Source organism: Bactrocera tryoni, chromosome 2 (genome assembly GCF_016617805.1).
Source record: "Bactrocera tryoni isolate S06 chromosome 2, CSIRO_BtryS06_freeze2, whole genome shotgun sequence".
NCBI lineage: Eukaryota > Metazoa > Arthropoda > Insecta > Diptera > Tephritidae > Bactrocera > Bactrocera tryoni.
In genome coordinates this window covers 69487592-69511206 of record NC_052500.1, presented here as the reverse complement: position 1 = coordinate 69511206, position 23615 = coordinate 69487592, and the positions used below count along the sequence as shown (strand labels likewise).

At 33.9% G+C, this 23615-nt stretch overlaps 3 protein-coding genes across 7 annotated transcripts in view; 1 reads left to right on the top strand and 2 right to left on the bottom strand.

Moving 5' to 3' along the window:
• Positions 1-76: 76 nt before the first annotated feature.
• LOC120769444 (putative protein TPRXL) lies at positions 77-2942 on the bottom strand. Its single transcript, XM_040096432.1, has one exon. The coding sequence runs from the start codon at positions 2925-2927 to the stop codon at positions 1953-1955; it is 975 nt and encodes a 324-aa protein (XP_039952366.1). The 5' UTR covers positions 2928-2942; the 3' UTR covers positions 77-1952.
• A 24-nt stretch (positions 2943-2966) lies between these two features.
• Positions 2967-3589, bottom strand: LOC120769445 (anaphase-promoting complex subunit 11). Its single transcript, XM_040096433.1, has 2 exons — positions 3345-3589; positions 2967-3246 (listed from the first exon to the last, which is right to left on the bottom strand). Exons 1-2 carry the CDS (start codon positions 3436-3438, stop codon positions 3083-3085), a joined length of 258 nt encoding a protein of 85 aa, XP_039952367.1. The 5' UTR covers positions 3439-3589; the 3' UTR covers positions 2967-3082.
• Positions 3590-4866: 1277 nt separating this feature from the next.
• The window catches only part of LOC120769442, an 83479-nt gene continuing 64730 nt past the window's right edge, over positions 4867-23615 (top strand). For 2 of the 5 annotated variants that reach the window (XR_005704845.1, XM_040096425.1), the window contains exons 1-2: positions 7873-8215; positions 9406-9504. The gene's annotated coding sequence lies outside the window, so the exon portion shown is untranslated. Of the gene's footprint in view, positions 5033-7872; positions 8216-9405; positions 9505-23615 lie in introns of those variants that run through there. The other 3 variants (XM_040096428.1, XM_040096430.1, XM_040096426.1) reach the window with 3 other exon arrangements.

Here is a 23615-nt window from a genome sequence, read left to right as displayed (position 1 = left end):
ACCAACAACACATAAGTAATTTGACATTTAAAACCGGAGCTTTTTAAAACTAAACAGTTATAAATAATACACAAAATTCGTTTCGTTTAATAATTTATTGCATAATTCATATCAACGTTTCTCTTCTTCACATTTCTGCACTTTCATTATATTATAATTTAATAAGTTATAATAGGTTTAGTATGTAGTAAATATGCATATGTGTGATTCAAACATGTTTACAAATCAATGTATTTGGAGAAAATTTATAATTTTGAGTGCTTGTAAAAACAATTACACGCTTAGAAACAATTTTATATTAGGTATATCTGCGTTCTAGGAAAATCCGCTACAACATAATTTCTTTAAAGCAACATATGCTTCACACGACTGGCGCTTGTCAACCACCCCAGGATATTTATAAGGAAAATAGTTCGAGTATAAATTAGTGGAGTAGATTTTCTTATAATAGGAGCTTGATTATAACGATTGAACGAGAACAAGTTTTATTTTAGCTTAGCTTATTTTCAAAGTAGATTTTCTTTATTATTATTATGCATATACATATGTATGCGAATGCGTTTATTTATTTTTTTATTTTATTTAGCATTTATTTATTTTTTGTATAACTTGACAACGCTTAATAATGCGGATTACAATACAACTATAATTTTCGCTTTACTTATATGTTGCAATTTTATTTATGATTTATAAATTAATTTAAATATTTAGATCGATGTAATACGTCATATATGTATGTATATGCATTAATGATGATCTTGATTCGTTATTATTTATTAAACTGCTGCACAAGTGTACTTGATATTTCCGAAGCAATGAGTGACCTATTGCATTAACATTTTTTGATAACATTTACAGCAATGTAAGTGGTTAACTTGAAAATGTCACGCATATTTTTCCTTACGCTGTTCAGCGCACATGCATTGAGAACCAGGAACATTGCAGTGTTATGTTAGGTAAACGAATAATTTGAAATAAATTGTAAGTCGACTTGTGCAGCCGTTCATTATTTATGTATGTAATTTATATAATTGATTGCAATTTCTGAATATAAATTGAACGTCTAGTGCTACTTCGGTTTAGGTTTATTTATGGTATGTATTGGGCTAAAATCAGCTAAGATCGCTTTTGTTATCGGCTTTGTCATAGTTCCTAGTATAATTTTGTTTCGTTAAATGTGTCCACCAAGGGCTACAATGGAGTGGAGTGAATAATGACATCGCATATTGTCACAACACCTCTTCTATGCGTAAATGCAGCATGGTGTTAGGATGCAATGTGTATTTTGGTTACAGATGTGTGCACTTTCACGTTGTTGTTGTGCATGTGGGTTGTGTATGTAAGTTAGTGTATAGTGGAAAAGATTTAAACCGACTTTATAGCAATATGTATTAATCAATAATTTTCGTATATCTAAAGTTTGATATTCAATTCGTTACATTTTCTTTGTTTTTTAACCCTTTAACAGCAATATTTGGGAATATGTGTACAGTACGACACCGATATTTCATTCATTACATTTTGATTAGCTTACGCGCTTACTTACTAGATACAATTGCATGGAACGCACTGAATAAAACGCGCTATAATTTTTAAAATTAAACGCTACATTCTACCGCAAATTTTTACCGTTTACAAGCGTCTAAAATACACTTTCGAAATACGCAATTATTAAATCCACTGAATATATTTTGATTATGTTATTCATAATTGCGCTTCAACGTCTACGTGTCCGTTTTTCATCCTTAATGGCGACACAATCGCAACACATAATTGACAACATTTGTCTCTACGACTTGCACGACTATTCCCAAATGGCAACAAGCCTACACGTACTACACTCACAAACGTTTAAATAGTTTACGAGCTATAAATTTATGTTTAGAAACAACATTCTTGAATTAAGCAAATACTTTACGTTGCATGTATGCTTAATCCAAGAATGGGTTTTGTCATGCTGGTCTTTGTGGCACTGGTGTTGTTGCTGTGCCATTGGCTGCCGCCATTGCGTCCCTAGCCGTTTTGGGTCGTGTTGTTGGTGGCGGTGGCGGCGGTGCGCGACGCATACGTTGCTGCAGGATACGTGGCAGCTGTGGGTGTGTCTTTTGTGGTGCCGGCGGTAATGGCATACCGCCATGCTTACCCATCGAAGAGGTAGCCGATGAGGAGCCCGACGTGCCAGACGCTGAACTTGTTGAGGCGTGCGATGTTGTCGAGCCACCAGGTGGTAATGCTGCTTGTGCAACAATGGGATGTTGTAATTTCAATGGTTGCGCTGAATATGATTCCTCTTCCGCCTCTGATGTAAGCGAATTAGTGTCAGATGGCGTTGGTGAGGGTGATGGCGGTGAGAGCGCTTCTTGTTCTTGTAGAAATACACGAAATCCCTGAATCGATTCGTTGAGTGCCCATAATTGTGAGAGTAAAGATAGATCTAACTGACGCAGTCCATACATTTCACGGCGCAATATGGCTAGTTGTGTGTCCAACGTACTGGTTGTGCTGCTACCACTGCCACCACTTAGCGAAATTGATGTGCCACCATTATCGGTATTGGTATTTGTGGGCGTATGATGACTACTGTGCGACGAAGATGCGCGACTGTGTATACTTTCACGATCGCTCAGTGACTCTTGTGTCGACGACAAACTACCGTGTCGGTAGTGATTACGAGTGGCGGCCGCCGATGTTGAGGGTCCCAAAAAGAGATCCACACTCTCGACACCGTGCAATGCATGATGATGCTGATGATGGTTGTTTAACGGTGACGCCGTATTCGAGTGCGTTGCTGAAGAGGCGGCCGACGAAACGCCTGCAGCAGCTGCTGTGCTTAAACTTTTTGGCAGTGGCGGCAAACCCGGCAAACATAATTTATTCAATTCACTATCCATTTCACGCTCACGTGAACGTTCCTTTGCTAATCTCATGTGTATATCGTGTTTTTTTTAATATTAATGATATCTATATAAATTTGTTATTGATTTTATTCGCGCTTTATACTCGCATATAATAACTATAATGACTTTTACGAAATTATTATTATTTTATTTTAGTTTTGCAAATAAGCAAGTGTTGCTTTTGCTCAATGTATATTGAATTTCCAGCTTTGGCGACACATGGGACATTGCTTATTCATAGTTTGCAAATTCAACCACTTAACAATGCAGTGCATATGAAAACAGTGTGAGCACACGCCCCACACTAAAGGACAATCGTCACCAGGTAGCGAACACTCCGGACAGGTACCTATTATAAAAAAAAATATGAAATGTATTGGATTTTGTTTGCATAATATTTATGTATATTTAAAAATTTGATTTGATAAATGGTGCTCCGGCACTTACTCTCGAAAGACATTCGACAGATGCCGCAATTTTCATCATTTGCGATCCATCGCCAAGTTGCTACGCCAGTCCATGATTTAATTGTCAGTTTCATTTTGTAAACATTAGAATCATTGAGTACAATAATTCAAAATACGTAGCACAGTATTTGTTTATAAGTAGCGCACAAAATAAAATTTTCACGAAAATTTTCACACTTTTATCCTGGCCCTTTTTATGTTTTCTGCTTCTGTTACTTCGGTAGAGTTGCCAGATAGCTTTTTGCCAAAAGCTAGGCGAAAATCGGTTTATGAAAGATAGTGTAAAGGAAAACAACAAAATAAGGCAGCCATACACAAATAATGTAAAGTAATAGTTAAAACTAATTTCAGTGGGTTTTTTAATATTTAAATTATAAAAACCGAAGTATGAACTAAATTTTAAAATTCAAAATCTTTTAAATTGGCTTTTGTTTTGGGAATTTCATTATTTTCTAACATTTAAATTTTTTTAAATTTAAATTTCGCATTAATTTTTGTCTGCAATTTTGTGATTTTTATTCATTCATGACCCAGAATCACAGCAGAACGGCAAATTGACGAAATATAAGACTAGGAAGTTGCTGTACATTGAAAATTGAAATATTTATCTTTTAATACAATAAAATTTTGCCAAATTTGAAACCACGAACTACGGCACTAATTGAAAATTTTAGTATTACGGCTCAAACCCGGTTCGTTTGATAAAACTTTTTTTTCATTGCTTAAAATAATTTCCCTACTTACTGGTAACACCATATTTACCGCATATGGTGTTTGTCTTAGCTAACTTGCCATTGTGCGGCGAATCGCATGCAGAGCAAAACAAAAAATATCAACGCGAAATGAGCAGTAAGAAAAGTAGTTACTAATTAAATCTACTACAAAATTTAGTGAATAACTGTGTATATGTTTAAAAAGTTTCGAATCGAGTTCCAAAAAGCGTGTGACAACTGTAAATTGTCATTAATGGCGCTAAATCTATAACTGCAGTGATTTGTTTTGTTTGTTACACAATGGGCGTGCGATGGTTTCACAAAATTTTGTAGGAAACCAAAACTTGTTTTGAAAAGCAGTTATTCTGCCCGCTAGTGCGGCGCAAAAGCGTTATATCGATTGCATGCGCAACAACTGCTGACGAATATTAAAACATTGAAAGCCGTCACCTTGACAATCAGTGATCCTTGAAGAGGTTAACAACACCAAAAAAGCGTGGATTATCAACTAGTGTTGTGTGTAATAAAGTTGTTGCTTTCATTTAACTAAAGTGCGCCGGTATTTTATATGCAACAACAGCAAATATTTAAACGTCAATTGGTTTCCCTTTTTAAATTTTATTTTGTGGTTTGTAGACCAAGGAAGTGCAAATGCAATTTATGCATAAATATATAATAAAGTGCTTATGTGTTGAATTTATAGTGAAATCATTGTGCAGTTTGTGCTTTTTTAAATTATTTTGCCAACAGTTTATCATATTTTATTTGTGCGGCTTAGTTGTTTTTGTTTTGTTTTCGACATTCATTATTGAAATGAAGAGCCTCAGTTGCTGCGCGCGCATTCCCATCTTTGGCCGCTCGCTGAAGGGGGTTGAAACGGGCTGAACGCTGCTCAATTGCGAATTTTGGATAAGGGAACTTATTACGAAAGCACTTGGTTGCGTCGGAAAAAGAGGTATGTACCTAAACACATGCATGCATACACATGTGTACGTGTACTTATTTTTGCTAATGTGTGCTTTTGTATGAATGCCTGATGTAGTATGTATAAATTAAGGTGACCAGCTAAATTAAATTATTATTTTTTTTTAGTAAAAAAACATATTCCTTTTTTCTCAGTAGAATGACGTGATGGCATGACTTAATCGTGGCAGGACTCCGTTCCCACGATAGTCGGGTCTACGTAACCCGAACGGACTCTGATCTTTTTCGATCAAAAACACAATTCTGCCGCTACAACAACAACAACATCATGGTGGAACTAGTAGAAAAAGTCATCGTAAACTATTTGTTTTATCTGAATTCACCTTTTGAGTATACGGCAATTTATAATAAAAATTCCCCCATATAAAATATGAAGTTCGAGTGAAAACGAAGAATTCTTTCGATAAAATCTGAGCGCAACTTACTGCAATTTTCTTTGATGATTTTTTGAGGTTAAACTTCCGAAAGTACAGCCCGTGGCCGGATAAAATCCGAATTAATTCCGGTAACGTAGAACCGGCTGTTGTGGGAATCGCCTTTCTCGTAAATACTGGACCTATTAAAATTGTGTAGATCTGCGCACTGTTGCGATTAAATTGATAGCTGTTCTTATGAGAACTTTATCACGAATTTCAGTTTAGATTTTGGATTTAGAATTATGGTATACAAATCTTGGTATTTCCATATATTTATTAGCTAAGCAGTATACAGATCTTGGTATTTCCATCTATTTGTTGGCTAAGCTACGAAACCAATGCAAATCCATCACTGGAGACAAATGATGTAACCTGGATTCGAAACATATCTTTCGGAAAGTTCATTTCGTTGAATTTTAATAAGCAAGGAAGATTCGCTGATCTTTTCATGCAGTTTATGAAATTTAATACTATCTATCTTAATGTTGATGTATTCAGGGGAATAGCAATTGGTTTTCCACATGATACGATCCAATTTTTCCCAAAATAGATACTTTCTACATTACTTTAGCAACAAAAAAAATGGTAGAAACAAATATTTGATTTTGGTTGCAAATGTTTTGACCACCACTGTATTAATTGTTCAGACTAAAATTTTAAGAAAATCTATAATTTTTTTGGCTTAAGGTACATTTTAAGGGCTTGAAAACGTTACTAATTTGATAGAACGTTAAAAAACCTTGTTCAATCCACTTTAGTATTGTTGTTGTTGTAGCGGCAGAAATTTGCCGTGTTGACACTCCTTGGCCGGATAAAAATCCGGGTCCGTTCCGGTTACGTAGACCCGACTGTTGTGGAAACGGGATCCGCTTTAGTGTCAAAGCATTTGGGTCAGTCGGTAAACTATGTTTTTCCAACTGGGAGATGATGGTATGGAGACTATCGCACGTATCTAGTTGAATATTGTTGTGTTTAATAATATCTGAAAGAGAAATTTAATTCCCATTTCCATTTTCCCAGAAAAAATGTGAAAGGTTGGACTTTTTGAGGGCTCTAAACTTTCAAGTCCTAAACAGACTTACATACATATGTATGTTACTACTTGTAAAAATACAAAAAAATATCATAGCTTAGGTTATATTAGGTAAATATGTTGATTTTTCGCGAGCTCATGGCCGTCAAGTGTCTAGAGCTGGCTACAATCTCTTCTTCTTCTTCTTCTTTATTGGCGTAGACACCGCTTACGCGATTATAGCCGAGTTAACAACAGCGCTGGAGTGTTTTCGTCCATTCGGACAACATTACCTAGCCAGCGTAGCCGCTGTCTTTTAATTTGCTGAATTATGTCAATGTCGTCATATATCTCATGCAGCTCATCGTTCCATCGAATGCGCCGTGGCCAACGCGCAAAGGACCATACATTTTTCGCCGAACTTTTCTCTCGAAAACTCACAACGTCGACTCATCTGTTGTTGTCATCGTCCAAGCCTCTGCACCATATAACAGGACGGGAATTATGAGTGACTTATGGAGTTTGGTTTTTGTTCGTCGAGAGAGAACTTTACTTCTTAATTGCCTACTCAGTCCGAAGTAGCACCTGTTGGCAAGAGTTATCCTGCGTTGGATTTCCAGGCTGACATTGTTGGTGGTGTTTACACTGGTTCCAAGATAGACGAAATTATCTACAACTTCGAAGTTATGACTGCCAACAGTGACGTGAGAGCCAAGTCGCGAGTGCGGCGACTGTTTATTTGATGACAGGAGATATTTCGTCTTGCCCTCGTTCACTGTCAGACCCATTCGCTTTGCTTCCTTGTCCAGTCTGATAAAAGCAGAACTAACGGCGCAGGAGGCCGATGATATCAATATAATATCTACTCCAGCCAATTCGCGGGGTTCAACTTTAGTTTGGCGAAAGCTGGACGTTGAGGAAAGTGTGTAGATGTTCCCATGTAGTCTTCACCCCCTGCATTTTTGACATATTGCCACCCCCAAAATCATTATCTTACCCGCGTGAGTGCTGAGGGGATTTTTTTTCAAACTTCAATAGGTAATATCTTTAAATGCAGTAAATATTTTGCTTAACAACTAGTAAAGCACTCGCGTACCTTAAGATTTATGAACTGGTCACTCTTATCGCCGGCGCAGACACAACACACACAATGCGGTGCTTTTGGCCAACTTCCGAAATGTCGATCAGGCAACACATCAGCTGTACCTAAATATTTACATACGTATTAACGGCAGTCAATATCGACAGCGACCAACAACAGCAACGAGAACGCGACGACGACGACGACGGCAACGACGACCGCCGCAGATAGCAAAACAGCTAACAGACAGCAGCCAGCTCCGTTCAGCTCCAGCTCCAGTACTAGTGATCAGCAATTGTCGGTGACGACGACGAGCAGTTAGTTGACGACTGTTGAACTCGATACACGCGAACGAAGTAGCGAACTTGGCGCAAAACGACGTATAATTGGAAAATTGTGAACGGACGTTCAAACGCGAAAAGAAAGGTGATTAAATTATTACAAATAAATTAACTAAGGAAACACACACTTAAAACGAAGAAGTGACCAAAGCAGTGAAGTGTCTACGTGCGTGCGTTCAATCGTTGTGCATTGTCTAATAAGCAGCAGACCGAACGGACTAACCAAAACGCAAACGTCGTGTCTTGTGATCGCGCGGCGGTACTTTTATTTTACGCGTCTATACATACATATGCGTGTGAATGTGTATGTGGGCATTAAATAAAATATTAATAATTCGTGTTTTAGGGCTTTGCTTGGTGTTTTAAGCAACACTTGTTTTTGTTTATTATACAAACTTTCTTCTTCATTATATTTTACAATTTCGGTTGTTGTTGTTTTTATTAATATTCTTCCTTTCTATATTTTCGTTTTTTCTTTTGCTGTTCTCTATTCGTTTTGCATTTTATTAATTTTTTTCTTTGTTGTTTTTCTAAATTTTTGTTGTTGTAGTTTTTATTATTATTTTCTCTTTTTAATTTTAGTCGTTGCGCTTTAAATTCATTTTTTCATTGTTTTCTATTACTAACTTTTGTTGTTGTTGCTTTTTAAAATTTTTTTATTTCTTTTAATTTTTTTCATTCTTTCTCATATTTATTATTTCTTTTTGTTTTTATTTTTAATTTTTTGTTGTAATTTTTATTAATATTTGTTGTTGTTCTTTTTATAATATGTTGCTTTGTTCTCTGTTATTAATATTATTTCGTTATTTTATTTTATTATTTGTTTTTTGTTGTTATTTCTTTAATTTGTGTTCTTTTTGCTATGTATTTATTTGGTTTCTTTCATATTATTTTTCGTTTTTTGTTTTATAAGTTTTTGTTGTTGTTTATTTATGAAATCATTTTGTTGTTGTTGTTTTTAATAATTTTTTTAATATTCGTTTATATTTTTTGAAATTTTTGATACTAATGTTTTGGTTATTGCTTTTTTAAATAATTTTTGTTGTTATTGTTTTTGAGGTTTCGATCATTTTTTTTTTGTTTGTATAAATTTTTGTTGTTGTTTTTAAAATAGTTTTTGTTTTTTGTTTGTATACATTTTTGTTGTTGTTTTTAAAATAGTTTTTGCTTGTTTTTTATTAATTTTTGTTGTTTTTATTAATATTTTTTGTTGTTGTTACTTTTAAACAATTTTTTGCTTTCGTTCAAGTTTTTTTAATTTTTTGGATATTATTTTTTTGTTGTTGTTGTTTTAATAAAGTTTGTTGTTAGGTTCTTATAAATTTTTCGTTTTTTTTTCGAATTTTTGGTATTCATTTTTGTTGTTGTTTTTTTAAGATAATTTTTATTGTTGTTGTTGTTAAATTTTTTTATTGTCGTTTTTGTGGTAATTTTTTTGCTTTCTTTTCGCTGTGTACTCCTTTCTTCCCGTTTAAAAATAAAAACAAAACAAAGAAATAAGTATAACAACTACAAAAAAGGTGTTCAATTGCAATCATAATACATACTTGTATGTATGTACAAGCGTATGTACCTGCTTATAAAGATAACAAGGTGATTACGCATTTTATTGCAACCATCGAAAGTTTATTAATGTCTAATAACATGTTGATAATTTCAATTATGGCTCACTGTTACCGGTTAAAATAAATCAAAATGTCCACATGCACACATACACATACAAAAACACCCACACATAAACACCAATGTATGCATATACACTTGTTGGAGGGATGTATGTAGATAAGTAGCAAATTGCGAAACCTCAAATCTTAGGGAACAGTGAACGAACTGCGAAAATCTCAAGTGTGGCACCGTGCAACAGCACACACCAATCTGCATACTCGTGCAACTTGAAATGTGCGGCGAGCTCTAGCGGATAGCCAAAAATACATGTGTGCAACGGAAAATACCAAAAAAAAAGCACAAACAATCCCCGGAATGCCAAAAACAACATGATCCATGCGGTGAATGGCTCTGGGCTGTGTGCATTAGCCGCAATGCGGTCGCGCTGCTGCAGTGTCAGCAAGTCTGTTTTTGTTTAGCCAATGCAAACCACGAGTGCGTGTGTGTAAATAGCTGCGGCGGCGATTGTCAATCCGAAATAAATTGTGTGTGAGAGTTGAAGTGAAAAAGGCAAACAAAAATGCAATATTTAATTAAAAAACTTAAAATGAAAGAATTAAATTAAAAAATGTAAAAAGAAACAAAATAAAAAACTATTAAAAAAACATTACAAATACATAACTTAAAAAAATAGAAAACAATGTTAAAGTGAAAAATAGAGAAAAGTGTTTAAGTGAAAAAATTAAATTTAAAAATAGTAAAAAAAGTTATAAAAAGTAAAAAAAACAAAAAATTAAAAATAAAAATTAACAAAATTTTAAAAATTAAAAATAATTTTAAGCAAATTGCCATGATAATTTGCAAACATAAAAAAATACATTAAAAATTAAACAAATCTTAAGTAAAAAATTAAATTAAATTAATAAATAAACAAAACAAAAATAAAACAAAAAAAAAAACAAAGAATAAAAAATAATTTTAAACTAATTGCAAAAATTGAAAAATTAAAAATCCTGAAAAATCCATGCGTAATAAATAACATTAGAAAAATGTGTAAAAAATAAAAACTATTTTTTTTTGTAAATTTACACCTTATTTAAAAAAAAATAAATAAACAATAAATGCGTAATAACAATCAAGAAAATTGAATAAATAAAAAAATTAAAAAATAATAAATGCCAATAAATAAAACAAAAAATAAAATATTAAAAATCGTCAAAATTGCGTAGGTAGTGTAAGTTAAAAAAATTTCATTAAAAATAATAATTCATGAAAAATATACAAAATTAGTTAAAATTAAATCACAATAAATTAAAGTTTCCAGAAAAAAATATGAAAAATTAAAATTATTATTTCTTTTGAAAAAGTAAATTTGTTAAAAAAAATGATATACAAATTAATTAAAAAATACATAAAAAATATTATTTATTTTCATAAATTTGACACCATTTTAAAAAACTAAAAAATAAATTATATGCCAATAAATGAAAGGAAAAATAAAAAATGTAAAAAAAAAATAATTAAAATAACTTTTTATTGTTTTTTTAAATTATTTTTTTTTAAATTGTTTATTGTTTTTTTTTTAATTATTTCTTACACTTTTTATGCATTTTTTTATTTTTCCTTTCATTTATTGGCATATAATTTATTTTTTACTTTTTTTTAAAATGGTGTCAAAGTTATAAAAAGAAATAATATTTTGTTATATAGATTATAAATTATATAAAAATAAATAAAACGAAAAATAAAGTAAAATAAAAAAATTTAAAATGTTTATAACTCATCAAAAGTGGTGTGGACAGTGTAAATTAAATACAAATACTAAAAATAATAATTAATATTTTCTTTTTGTAAAATATAGTTTAAAAAATTATAAATATTAACAAAACAAAAAAATAAATAAACTGAAAATTTAAAAACCGTGAAAAAAAGAAAGAAAAATGTGTAAAAAATTAAAACTATTTTTTTTTTGAAAATTTACACATTAATTAAAAATAAAAAGTAAATAATAAATGTGTAATAACAATAAAAAAAATAAATAATAAAATTAAAAAATAATAAATAAAAATAAATAAAACAAAAAAAAAATAAATATTATTCAATTTTAATCCAAAATACGCGATGAAAAATGGAAAACTATTAAAAAACATGCACAGTGTGCGTTATGAAAAAAAATATGAAAAATAAAAATTAACATTTCTGTTTTGAGCATTATAAACTTTAATTGAAAAAGGGAATAAATAAAATTAATAAAACACAAGATTATTAAATAAACAAATTTAAAAAAATTAATAAAAACAAATAAATAAAAAAAAATTTACGAAAAAAAATTAAAATCTAAAAATTGTCAAAAAGTCGGGTACATGACAGTGTATGTAATTATGTACAATAAAATAAAAAAATTTACACAAAAAATTAAAAAAAAAATTAATACTATTCGTTTTGAAATAATAGATGCAAAATAATATTTTATTTAACATATGCAATCCGCGTGTGTTGCCAGCGAAAAGTTACATAATTAAAAAAAAAAGTTTAGGTAAAAAAAAAATGTATTTTATAAAAAAATAAAAAAAATTAAAAAATATAACAAAAAAAAAAATAAAAATAAAATAATTTAAAAATCGCCAAAAAGTCTCACGCATGTGCAATGTGGATTTTATATAAAAAAGTGCAAAAATATTTGCTGACCGCGTGTGATGCCAACGAAAAGTTACATAAAATTATATAATTCAACAAACAAAAAGCGCAGAAAATCAATATATTGTGCGTGCCGCTGCTTAAAAATGTGCATAAATTAACAAAGTTGGCGCGCCTCCTACCATAACCGGCGACTGTCCCACAACGCATTTGAAAGTTGTTAGCAAAACAAAAAAAAAAAAAAAAATATAATGGCAACAACAATAAAAGTTGTAAGTGTCAGTGCCGCCGTTGTTGATGTATTGCCATTTTTTGCCTTTATTTCTAAGTGCGTTGCTGACCCTGTAATCATTACGCGTTCGAAACACTCAAAAAAAACACTCGATATGTTGCTTGGCCACATTCTACGTAGTTGCTGCTGCTGTCTGCTCTTGCAACGCTCCACCGCCGGCTTATTGCTGCTAACTGCTGGTTTATTGCATAGTTAGATGCCAGATTCAATGTACACTATACAGAAATATGCAGCACAGGTGTTGGTTACAGGTTTGCCGTTAAGTCACGCCATTCATGCGGTATTCATTGCTGCTTGCCACATTTATCAATGGAACGATCTTTAGCGTTGATATCTGCTTACATATAAATATTCATATAGAATATGCTAAAACAAATACTTGTTTATAGCTGCATATGTATATTTTCAGTCTTACAATCTTCAAACCTATCGAACTTAATTAGGTTAGTTACAAATGTCTCAGTAGGGATCCACTTCAATTTCTAAGTTCATTGTGAATGAACGCTGTTTTCACAGTCCAGTTTATCGATGAGCTGTCAAATTTTGGCTATCTTCTAGAGACTACGATCAAGTTCAATGACTTCTGCTAAAAAGATACTTTCTAGAATGAATTTCTTTTAGCAAGTTTATTATTTTAGTAGCTCTGTAGCAAAAAGTGGTCTGATACTCATACAAACTAATATTACAAGACTTTGAAGCTTTTGACAATGGTTTCAAATATTTTGCGACCAACTGAAATGCCATCGAAGATCAGTATACTGCTGCAATTTCACGTTCGATATTCGTACGCAGTTCATCAATCGGCGCTGGTTTGTTGTCATAGACCATTGACTTGACGTAGCCTCACAGGAAATAGTCGAACGGCGTCAAATTGCACGTCCGAGGCGGTCATTTGAGTGGGCCATTTCGTGAGATAACACATTCACCAAACATAGTTTTCAATAAATCGATTATAACATTCGCTTTGTGGCTTGTGGCGTCGTTCTGTTATAACCACATATTGTCTAAGCCCATATCATCCAATTCGGGCCAAAAATATTCGGTTATCATTGAACGGTAGCGATTCCAATTCACAGTAACGTGCTGGTCTTGATCTTCTTCCGTACAGCCCAATGATGCCGCCGGCCCATAAACCCCACCAAACCATAATTTTTTCAGGATACAATTGTGACACATGGGGTTCGTGTGGATTGCTGGCTGACCAATAACACATATTTTGGTTATTGACAAAGCCATTCAGTCTGAAATGAAAATGAACTGAGGCTCATCCCAGAAGACGACTTTTCGATGTAAATCCGGATCATTTTCAAGTTGTTGCTCAGCCAAATTCACGAACATATGACGATTCTGGTGGTCAAGCGGCTTCAGTTTTGCGTCAATTTGATCTTGTAAGGATGTAGGCCAAAATCTGTGCAAAATTAGTCACGAAGATCCCCATCGCTTGAGAACGACGTGTGAGTAAATTCTCGAAACTACGCGCACTTCTTTGCCTCACTGGCACGGGAACATTTTCAACTGTACTTGTGGATTAAAATTTTTCCCCTAGACGCTCAATTGTTGATCTGACAGGACGATTATGACGATCATAAATTGGACGTAGTGCTCGTAAAGTTGAGGCCAATGACTCCGAACCTTACTGAAGATAAATGTCAAAAGAGTGGAAAAAAATGTGGCGTCGTTTGCTGTCCCTATCGGTCTACTTTTGTAGCGTCCCTATTGAAAAACCCGATATTTACATATTTAATATTGGATCAATTTATTTATTTAGATGTAGTTTCATCGATAATACTATATATACAATATTCTCTCGGGTTAACTTCTGAGTTGTCGGAACTGTTCTATTGTTTACTTAATTATGTTGACTTCATGTCGACGACGGTTTAGTGAACTCAAATAAAAAGAAAATCTAACTAAATCTGAAAAATCTGACTAACTATGACTTAACTATCCAAATTAGATTAGATAAAATCCAGGTTAATTTCGGTAACGTAGAACCGGCAGTTGTGGAAAGTGTCGTTTCTTTTTCCATTTTCATCGGTTGGTCTTTCTATATCCTTCGGATGTATTCAAAACGCAGTATTATATGCGCTTGTGTTGTGGGATACGAAGTCCTTATAGATAACGAAATCTTGTGTGTTTTCTTATGTACTTACTAACGGAAACCGGTAAAAAAAAATTTGAGTTTTAAGTAGTTCTTTTCATATTTTTTCAGTCTGATATCTCTCAGATTTCGTCATATGAACTACCAAATTGATAACTGATAAGTGATAAGATTGTTATATCCTCCAAAAAGTTTGGTAAAGCTTGCTGCTATTCCACAAGTTGTGCTCACATTGGTTCATAGGGGTCAAATTTGACCCGAACTAAAACAAAATTGTCACGCCTTTTAATACAAATCTTTGCTATTAGTAGTATTCAAACTAAGCTCCTGAGGCAATATAAGTAAGCCAATGCTCCAATTTTCCATTTTCCATACACTTGTTGTAAGGTTCGGCTAGGATGGCCTTCAATGCCTTCAGCGAATTTTGGTTTTTTCAGTTTCGACTCATTTTTGTAGGGCTATTCACTAGATAATTGGACAGCTTCGACGTCATATTCATAAACCTACGTTTTGTCACCAGTAATGATGTGTTTGATGAATCTAGGGCCCTTAGCTACATTATCACGCATCTCTACTCTACTCGATGTCATTTTTGCAAAAGCTTCAGGTCTTTTAGTATGAGCCAGGATTGACACGCTTCTTATCCAAAATATTAACCAAAATGTCTTTAGTCGAGACGTAGGAGTTGTTGAGATCCTCGGCTATCTCTCTGATGCCAACATGACGACTTTTAAGCCCTTTTTTATGAAGATTTATTTTGATGTTTTCGTCATTAACAGAGGTGAGTGGCCGACAAGAATGAGCCTAGTTTGCTATAACTTCACGACCTTCACTCAATGTTTTGTGCCACTCAAATGCTTTTGTTCATTATAAACGAAACTCCCAAAAACACTTCTGATACATTTAAAACGATTCAGTTGCAGGGACTCCATTGGAAACACAAAACCTCGAGCAAATTCGTTGTTGAAAACTTTTTCTTTGGAAAAATTGGGAGGCAAATATTTCCATGGATATCCAATTTCGCAAGAACATAAATTAAGAAATAATAGATAGAAATATCGATTCGGTGTGCGGTTTAAGTGATCGAGTCTGAGTCAAATTTGATCAGATGGTTTATAAGATGTTATTGCTCTTGCAAAAGGTGATACTTCGAACTGAGTAGGCAATTGAAAAGTAAAGTCCTCTCTCTACGAACAAAAGGCAAACCCTATAAGTCGCTCATAATTCCCGTCCTGCTATATGGTGCAGAGGCTTGGACGATGACAGCAACCGATCAGTCGCCGTTACGAGTTTTCGGAAGAAATGTTCTGCCAAAGATTTATGGTCCTTTGGGCGTCGGCCACGGCGAATATCGCATTCGATGGAAGGATGAGCTGTACGAGATATACGACGACATTGACATAGTTCAGCGAATTGAAAGACAGCGGCTACGATTCTACTCGAAAATCGAAAATCGCGTGCACATATAATAACCTCCGCACAATAACCACCACAAAAAAATTATTTTTTTTCCATGTAATTTATATGGAAAACAGAAAATTTGAAACAGGCACCTCTTAATATTAATATTAAGAGCTCATCTTTTGAGTGACTTTCTTTTTCACATTTTCGAAAGTTTTAAACCTGTTTTTCAGTTGAAAAAAAGGTTGACTCAGAATGACACACCCTAATGTATATAGTACAACACCTTGGCTCAAAGTAATCACAAACGAAGTTAAGTGATGAATCATATGTACATATGTGTATGTTTGTGTGTAAATAGGGAAGTCCGACTGATTCCATTCGATGACAAGTCAATTAATGAGTCAGTATCTTTCTTTATTATTCTTAACAAGGCCAAAAGTATTATACACTACCTATATGTACATTTACGGCTATCTCTTTCTCGGTATTATCAAAAAAATAAAAAAAAAAACGTTAACTCCAGTTTCAAAGAAACTACAATGTATAATATATACTCTGCACAAATACAAAAGATTCCATTCAAGAACTTAATTTTTTATTTTCACGAAGATGTATTTTCAAGTAAAAAAGTTTTCTGTACAAGAAATGGTTTTTGATCAGTTAGCACGGGAGCTATTTGCTATAGTGGTCGGATATGAATGGTTCCGATGAATCGTTCTTCTTAGATCGAAAAAGACGTATGCAAAATTTCACATCGATGTCTCAAAAACAGAAGACTAGTACGAATATAAAGGGTGATCCATTTCGAGGTTGCCTACTTTTGTAAAAAAAAATTTCAAATTTATTGGGGAATGCTTATTATCATTCGAGAAAACATTCTGTGGCATTTATTTTTTGAAGATTATCTCTTCTAAATGTTGGCCGCGGTTACATCTCAGATTGACGTTCAGTCCAATTTTCGATGACTCGTTCGAGTATTTCGACTGTTAACTGGCGAATGGCACTCATTCATTGTGATGATTTGCTCAAAGGTCTGAATCGAAACAGAATTGTCCGTATGGACTTTAGACTTTACGTGTCATTTACATGTAACTCCACAGGAAGCGTCTAACGGTGTGATATCACACGATATTTCTCAGCTACGATGATTTCTCAGCTACGGCTTCTGAATGCATAAGAGTCTTCATATGTAGAAGCAATTTTTAAGCAGAGTTTACTATGTTATTAACCCTAAAGTGCCCACTTTGGATATTTGTATTTACATATGTATATTGAGAAATATATTATATAGAAGGAAATACTTATACAAATATTTGTTTATACAAGATATCTATGTATTATCTATATACAGTATACTCGTACTACTTGTATATATTCTAATAAATAGAAATAACACGCTCTTTTAATCTTCACTATTATCTATAAACACTATTCACCTAGTGGAGCTCTCACTAATTAGATTTCATTAGAGTGTTAAGCAATCGGTTATGTAAAAATATAATTTTTGCCGCTCTCTGTTGTTATTGTTGTTATAAATAAAGCACCAAGAAATGACGTGCTGTCATATGTCTATAATGTGATTTTATCAATTTTGAGCCACTTAAAAACCGGGCTACCACCTCAAGTGTTGGTGTCACCACATACTTGTATTTCTGGAGCATACATACGTAGATTTATAAGGAAATAACAACAAACTTATCGTTAATGGGAAATGCAGTTAGTAATTTTTGAAATAATGTAATCTAGAAATTGAAAGAAAAATTTGAGTGTGTTTTTTCGCTTGGAGGATGGTTGTGATAAGGTATACAAGTTTGTTCCGAGGATATTGCATTCAATTTGTAATTAAACTATGATGGTCAGAAGATTTTGAAATAAGGTTTGTAACATGCCTGGGATCCTATAAAATATATACATAAATGATCAACATGAGGAGTTGAGTTGATTTAGCTATGCCCGTCTGTCAGTCTGTATATACGCAAACTAGTCCTTCAGTTGTTGTGATATCGATCTTAAATTTTGGACACGTCCTTGCCTCTCTAAGAAGCTGCTTATTTGTCGGAATCGCCGATATCGGACCACTATAGCACATTCTAGTTGCCATACAAACTGAGCGATTGGAAACAATTGTTTGTATGGGAAACTATCTTAAATGATGAAATATTCTCAAGATATTTAATGTAGGTTATTAACTAAAGGTGTAGTCTAATCTCCGAAAGATTTGTTCAGATCAGACCACTATAGAATATCGTTGCCCTACAAACTGACCCATCCAAATCAAGTCCTTGTATGGGAAACTTTGTCATTTGACGGGATATCTCCACCAAATTTGGCTAGGGTTGTTATCCAAAGCAATGATGCAATCTCTGAAAATATTGTTCAGTTCGGATCATTGTAGCTTCTAGCTATCACACAAATTAACCTATCAAAAACAGTTTGTATACAGTTGCTACAGACTTAAATAGTTTTGTTCTACTAACGGTTGTACGTATCACCTAAAACTAATCGAGATAGGTATAGGGTTGTATATACATACATATAAATGATCAGGTTGAAGAGACGAGTTGAAATCCGGGTGACTGTCTGTCTGTTCGTCCGTCCGTCCGTGCGATATCTCGATGAACTGAGTGTTATGCGCATTCCTTTTTAAAAAAAATTACGAGTTCGTAGATGGATCACCGTAGGGATCCGCTTACTCCCCATATAACGGTACTGTTCAAAACTACTAAAAACGCAATAATTCAATAACTAAATACGCCAGTGACAATAAATTTTATCACTAAGATGGTATGTCACGGATATTCCTATATTTCTATATTACAGTGTAGATATGAGTTAAATCAGACTGCAACCACGCCTACTTCCCATATAACACAATTCTTAATTCCACTTGATTCTTTATTACAATTTTGCACGAATAATATGCCTTTGAAGTATGCCACTTTATGTCCAAAAATTTTATGAATGGAATCAAAGCTGTTCAAAACCCTGGGTACCAAATATGTGGACCCCCGTATCTATAGTTCACTTTTGGCGGAAAATATCGGTTCACGTATGGGATATATCAGAGAGAATCCTTTCCTGATAATAGTAATTTTGTGTATCAAAAATGGGTTGAATTGGAGTCGAACTTCCCTTAACCCTCCTATACCTAATTAAAGATAGTCGAACTTCCGAGTGACTTCCTACCGCCTATAACGGCCAATATGTGAGTTATCTCGATGAAAATTACAGAGCGTGTTTTACTCATAACAATGTATCTTTGTGCCTAAAATAGATACAATTGGGCAAAAACTGGACCTACACCTCATATAACTAATATTCGGATTTTCGAACAAACGGCTGAATTTACTGAATATGATTGTATGTGAGGTACCTTAATGAAACCCAGGGAACATTTTTTAGTATGTGGCATGATAAAATTTAATAGATAAAATCGGATCGATACTACCCCATCTCTCATATACTACATATAATAATTTTCTTTTTTCTAACAAATATGTGACTATTATATATACATACATATGTAGTGTACATACGTATATATAAAAATACTTTGTTTCCGATCCTCTGGTTAAAATTTTACACCTGGGGGAATTTCCCGGTCTTTGATCTCTCTGCAAGTTGCAAGAGTATAAAATGTTATAAAATGTTACTTGTTTTAGTTTACATTGTTGCCATATTTTTCTTTAGCAGTGTTTTTTTATTAATTTATGTATTAGCGCAGAATGAAAACCGGTTGTGAAATTTATTTAAAAAATAAATAAATAATTAAAAAGTAGCTTCAACAATTCACAGAATATGTAAAAAATATCTCTTAATTGCTTAACTTAAATTGAATATATTAACTATCCGCATTATACAACACAACATCTGCTTTTGAAAAGATTCTGAAAGTGAAAGTCACAGCTGTGGAAATAAAGTACAATAACTGCTACTAACAGAGCAAAATATATAATATATAATAATATACATAAATATATGTATATATATATAGGTGTTATATTTAACTACACATATATACGTTTAGATATATATACTTATTTTCAATGGTGTTTTTATTTATACTTACGAAAAATAGTTAGACTTGGCAAATGGTTGGAATTTCAAGTATAAATAACTCGCGTTTGAAATAGTCAGAAACTATATTTATATACATTTATTCATATATATGTATGAATGTTTGTTTATATATCAGACTATCAACAATATAATTTGTTCTTGAATTATAAAACAATTTGAAACATTTTACCTAATTGAAACATGTAGCAAATATCAAGGACGAATAGCAATTAGCTTTAAATTCATAAGTACATGTATTAATGTACAAAGCGTAGAAAAGCTATTATTTTTTACTATTTTTTGCAATGTACAAGGTTGCTGTCAAAAAAATTTTAAATTTAAAATTGTTCAAAGAATTTCCTGGAGGGATAGCTTTAAAACCAGTTGTGAAACATTTTTGGCATATTTTGAATGCAAAGTGGCTGATGACAGCATTGTGAAGATATTCCAAATGCTTTTAATCTCACGTCATTAGATCGCTACATATTCGAACAAAATGGAGTTATATTTCTAAAGTCACCTAGAGAAACGCTACACATAAAGTTTAATACCCATCATACAGTTCTGCTGAGAACATCTGGTTTCCTTGCAAAAATAATTTCTTACGAATTTGATTACAAACTATAACCAACATCACCTCAGCTACTTTTAAGAGCTAATATATATCCTCTCACTTTTTCTGGAAATGCTGAAGGCCCAAGATATTGATATTTCATAAGAAACATACTAAGATGGTATCAGCCTCAACTTATCAAACAGTCGGACAAGTAAACTTCACTGGAATTTAGATTTTCGTATTCGATCTATATAAAGGGTGTCGCAAAATATTGGAACTAGTTACAAAACACAGTTGGATTGTAATAATTTTATTGAATCCTAAAGTACATAGGATATGTTTATTTGTGGAATAACACATCGAGCAAATCCATCCACGGCTTTCCATATTCGTTTGTCGAAATTTTCGTTGATTATTCGACATAAATGTGGCTGAACTTCATTGATGCAACGTTGAATCTCCTCCTAGGCTTGGCTGCGAGCTTGTTGCAATAGACCTGTGATTTTAAATAACTCCGTAAAAAAAATCTAATTGCGTTAATTTACACGAACTAGAGGCCAATTGTAAATACCAAAACGAGAGCGTACACGACATGGAAATGTCGTATGCAGTGATTGAAGTGATTCACGGGCTGCATGACATCTGGTATCGCCTTGTTAAAATCACATATTGGTCACATCAAAATCATCCAATTTCAGCAAAAATAACTGGGTTATCATGTCGCGATATCGAACACCAGTAACAGTTACTGCTTGACCAGCCGGCATATTTTCAAAAAAGTATGATACAATTATGCCTCCATTCTAAATCCACATCTAACAGCGACAAGTTGTGGATGCATTTGTTTTTCGACATTCACATGGCTCTCAGAACCCCGGAAGTGGAAATTTCGGCGACTAACAAAACCATTAAGTCACTTTGTGCTTTATCGCTTGAGATTTTTTTGCTCAATAAATCCATTCAGCATTCATTTTTTGACGAAATTTTAAAAAATTTTCATCAAGAAGACACTATGTTCTATCGTGTAATGCTTCAATTTTACCAAGCCTAAACTGTTAGCTGTCGATTTGCGAGTTGTCTCAAGTGTAGCCATGTCTTTCTTCACTTGGTCTTTCCAACAGAGTTGAGCTCTTCTTTTCCTCTGCTTACCCCGTCGGGTCCTGCGTCGCATACTCTCAGAGTTGGACTATAAATCTTCCGCAGAACCTTTCTCTTGAAAACTCGTAACGCTGACTCATCAGATGTTGTCATCGTCCAAGCCTCTGCACCATATAGCAAGACGGGAATAATGATTGATTTATAAAGTTTGATTTTTGTTCGTCGAGAGAGGACTTTAATTCTCAATTGCCTACTCAGTCCGAAGTAGCACCTGTTGGCAAGACTTATTCTGCCATGGATTTCGAGGCTGACGTTGTTGTCGGTGTTGATGCTGATTCTATGATAGACGAAATTAGCTACGACTTTTAAGTTATGACTGTCAACGGTGACGGGGGAGCCAATTCGCGAATGCGACGACTGTTTGTTTTATGACAGGAGATATTTTGTCTTGTCCTCGTTCACTACCAGACCCGTTTGCATCGCTTTCTTATCCAGTCTGAAGAAAGCAGAACTAACAGCGCGGTTGTTATGGCCAATGATATCGATGTCATCGGCATACGCCAGCAGTTCTACATTCTTGTAGAAGATTGTATCTTCTCTATTTAGCTCTGCAGCTGGAATAATTTTTTCCAGCAGTAGATTGAAGAAGTTAGGGAATCGACTTGTCTGAAACCTAATTTGGTATTGAACGATTCTTACGGATTTGGTGTTGCTCAACGTCAGCTTACACAGCCGACTTATCGGCATAGAGGCAGTTCATTTTCGTGCTGTCGAAGACGGCTTTAAAATCGACGCAGAGGTGGTGTGTGCTGACCCTCTTTTCACGGGTCTTATTCAAGATTTGGCACATGGTGAAAATCTGGGCGATAGTAGATTTTCCAGGTCTAAAGCCACACTGCTAAGGTCCAGTCAGTTTATTGGCAGTGGACTTCACTCTTTCACATACTATGTTGGATATATCTTATATGCGGTATTAAAGAGGCTTATGTCACGGTAATTGGCGCCGATTGTAAGGTCTCCGTTTTTGTGGATTGGACAGATCTCACTTAAACTCCAATCGTCGGACATGACTTCATCCGACCATATTTTGCGAAGAAGCTAATGGATGCTTCTTATCAGTTCTTCGCCGCCGTATTTGAATAGCTCGGCCGGCAGTCCATCGGCCCCCGCTGCTTTCTTTAGACAAGTAATTGCTATTCGAACTTCCTCATGGTCGGGTAATAGAACGTCTACTCCATCTTCAAAGATTGGAGAATCGGGTTCGCCTTATCTTGGCGTTATACTTTTACTGCCATTAAGAAGGCTGGATAAGTGTTCCCACCATAATTTTAGTATGCTTTGAGCATCGGTTACTAGATCACCTATGGGGCCCAACAAGAGTATGCTCCAGACTTGAAACCTTCTGTTAGTCGCTGCTTTTTGTCGTAGAATTTTCGAGCATTTCCCAGTCCTTAAAATCCTTAATACGTTTGTAGTGGTCGTCAACCGGAAGACGTGAGCTGCTTGAGCCATGTGTAAAAGAATCGCTTCTGGCCATTCCCAAGTGAATGGCAATCACACAACTTTCCTCACTTGCGTGAACTTCTACACATGGCTCCATCCTCCGCACGATTGGGTGTCGGCTCGTCCTTAATTGCCCTTCGAGTAAATAACACTTCGGTTCACAAAGGCTGAAGAAGGGGATCAAATATGTTTTTTTAGTATTTCACAACTTCCTGAAATGATCTTGATTTAATTTGTGTGGTAGGATTGCATTTGTTTTTCTTGAAATAAACATATTATTTGGTTATAAAGCTTATTGAACTTTCCAAATTGACTTTCAATATCTATTCAGCTCAAGAGAATGATAGCTGAATGAAGTGCTGAATCATGAATATTAAACCACTGATGGAGTCTTAAAGCCACATTTCCAACAGCTGTGTCAAAGACCAAAAAAACATCTTTTATTGAAA

Excerpts from the sequence above, each read along its gene's own strand:
- LOC120769444 (XM_040096432.1), bottom strand. The coding sequence starts at position 2,927 with ATGAGATTAGCAAAGGAACGTTCACGTGAGCGTGAAATGGATAGTGAA.
- LOC120769445 (XM_040096433.1), bottom strand. The coding sequence starts at position 3,438 with ATGAAACTGACAATTAAATCATGGACTGGCGTAGCAACTTGGCGATGG. Across the intron at positions 3,247-3,344 it reads CTGTCGAATGTCTTTCGAGA|GTACCTGTCCGGAGTGTTCG; the intron begins GTAAGTGCCGGA and ends TTTTTATAATAG.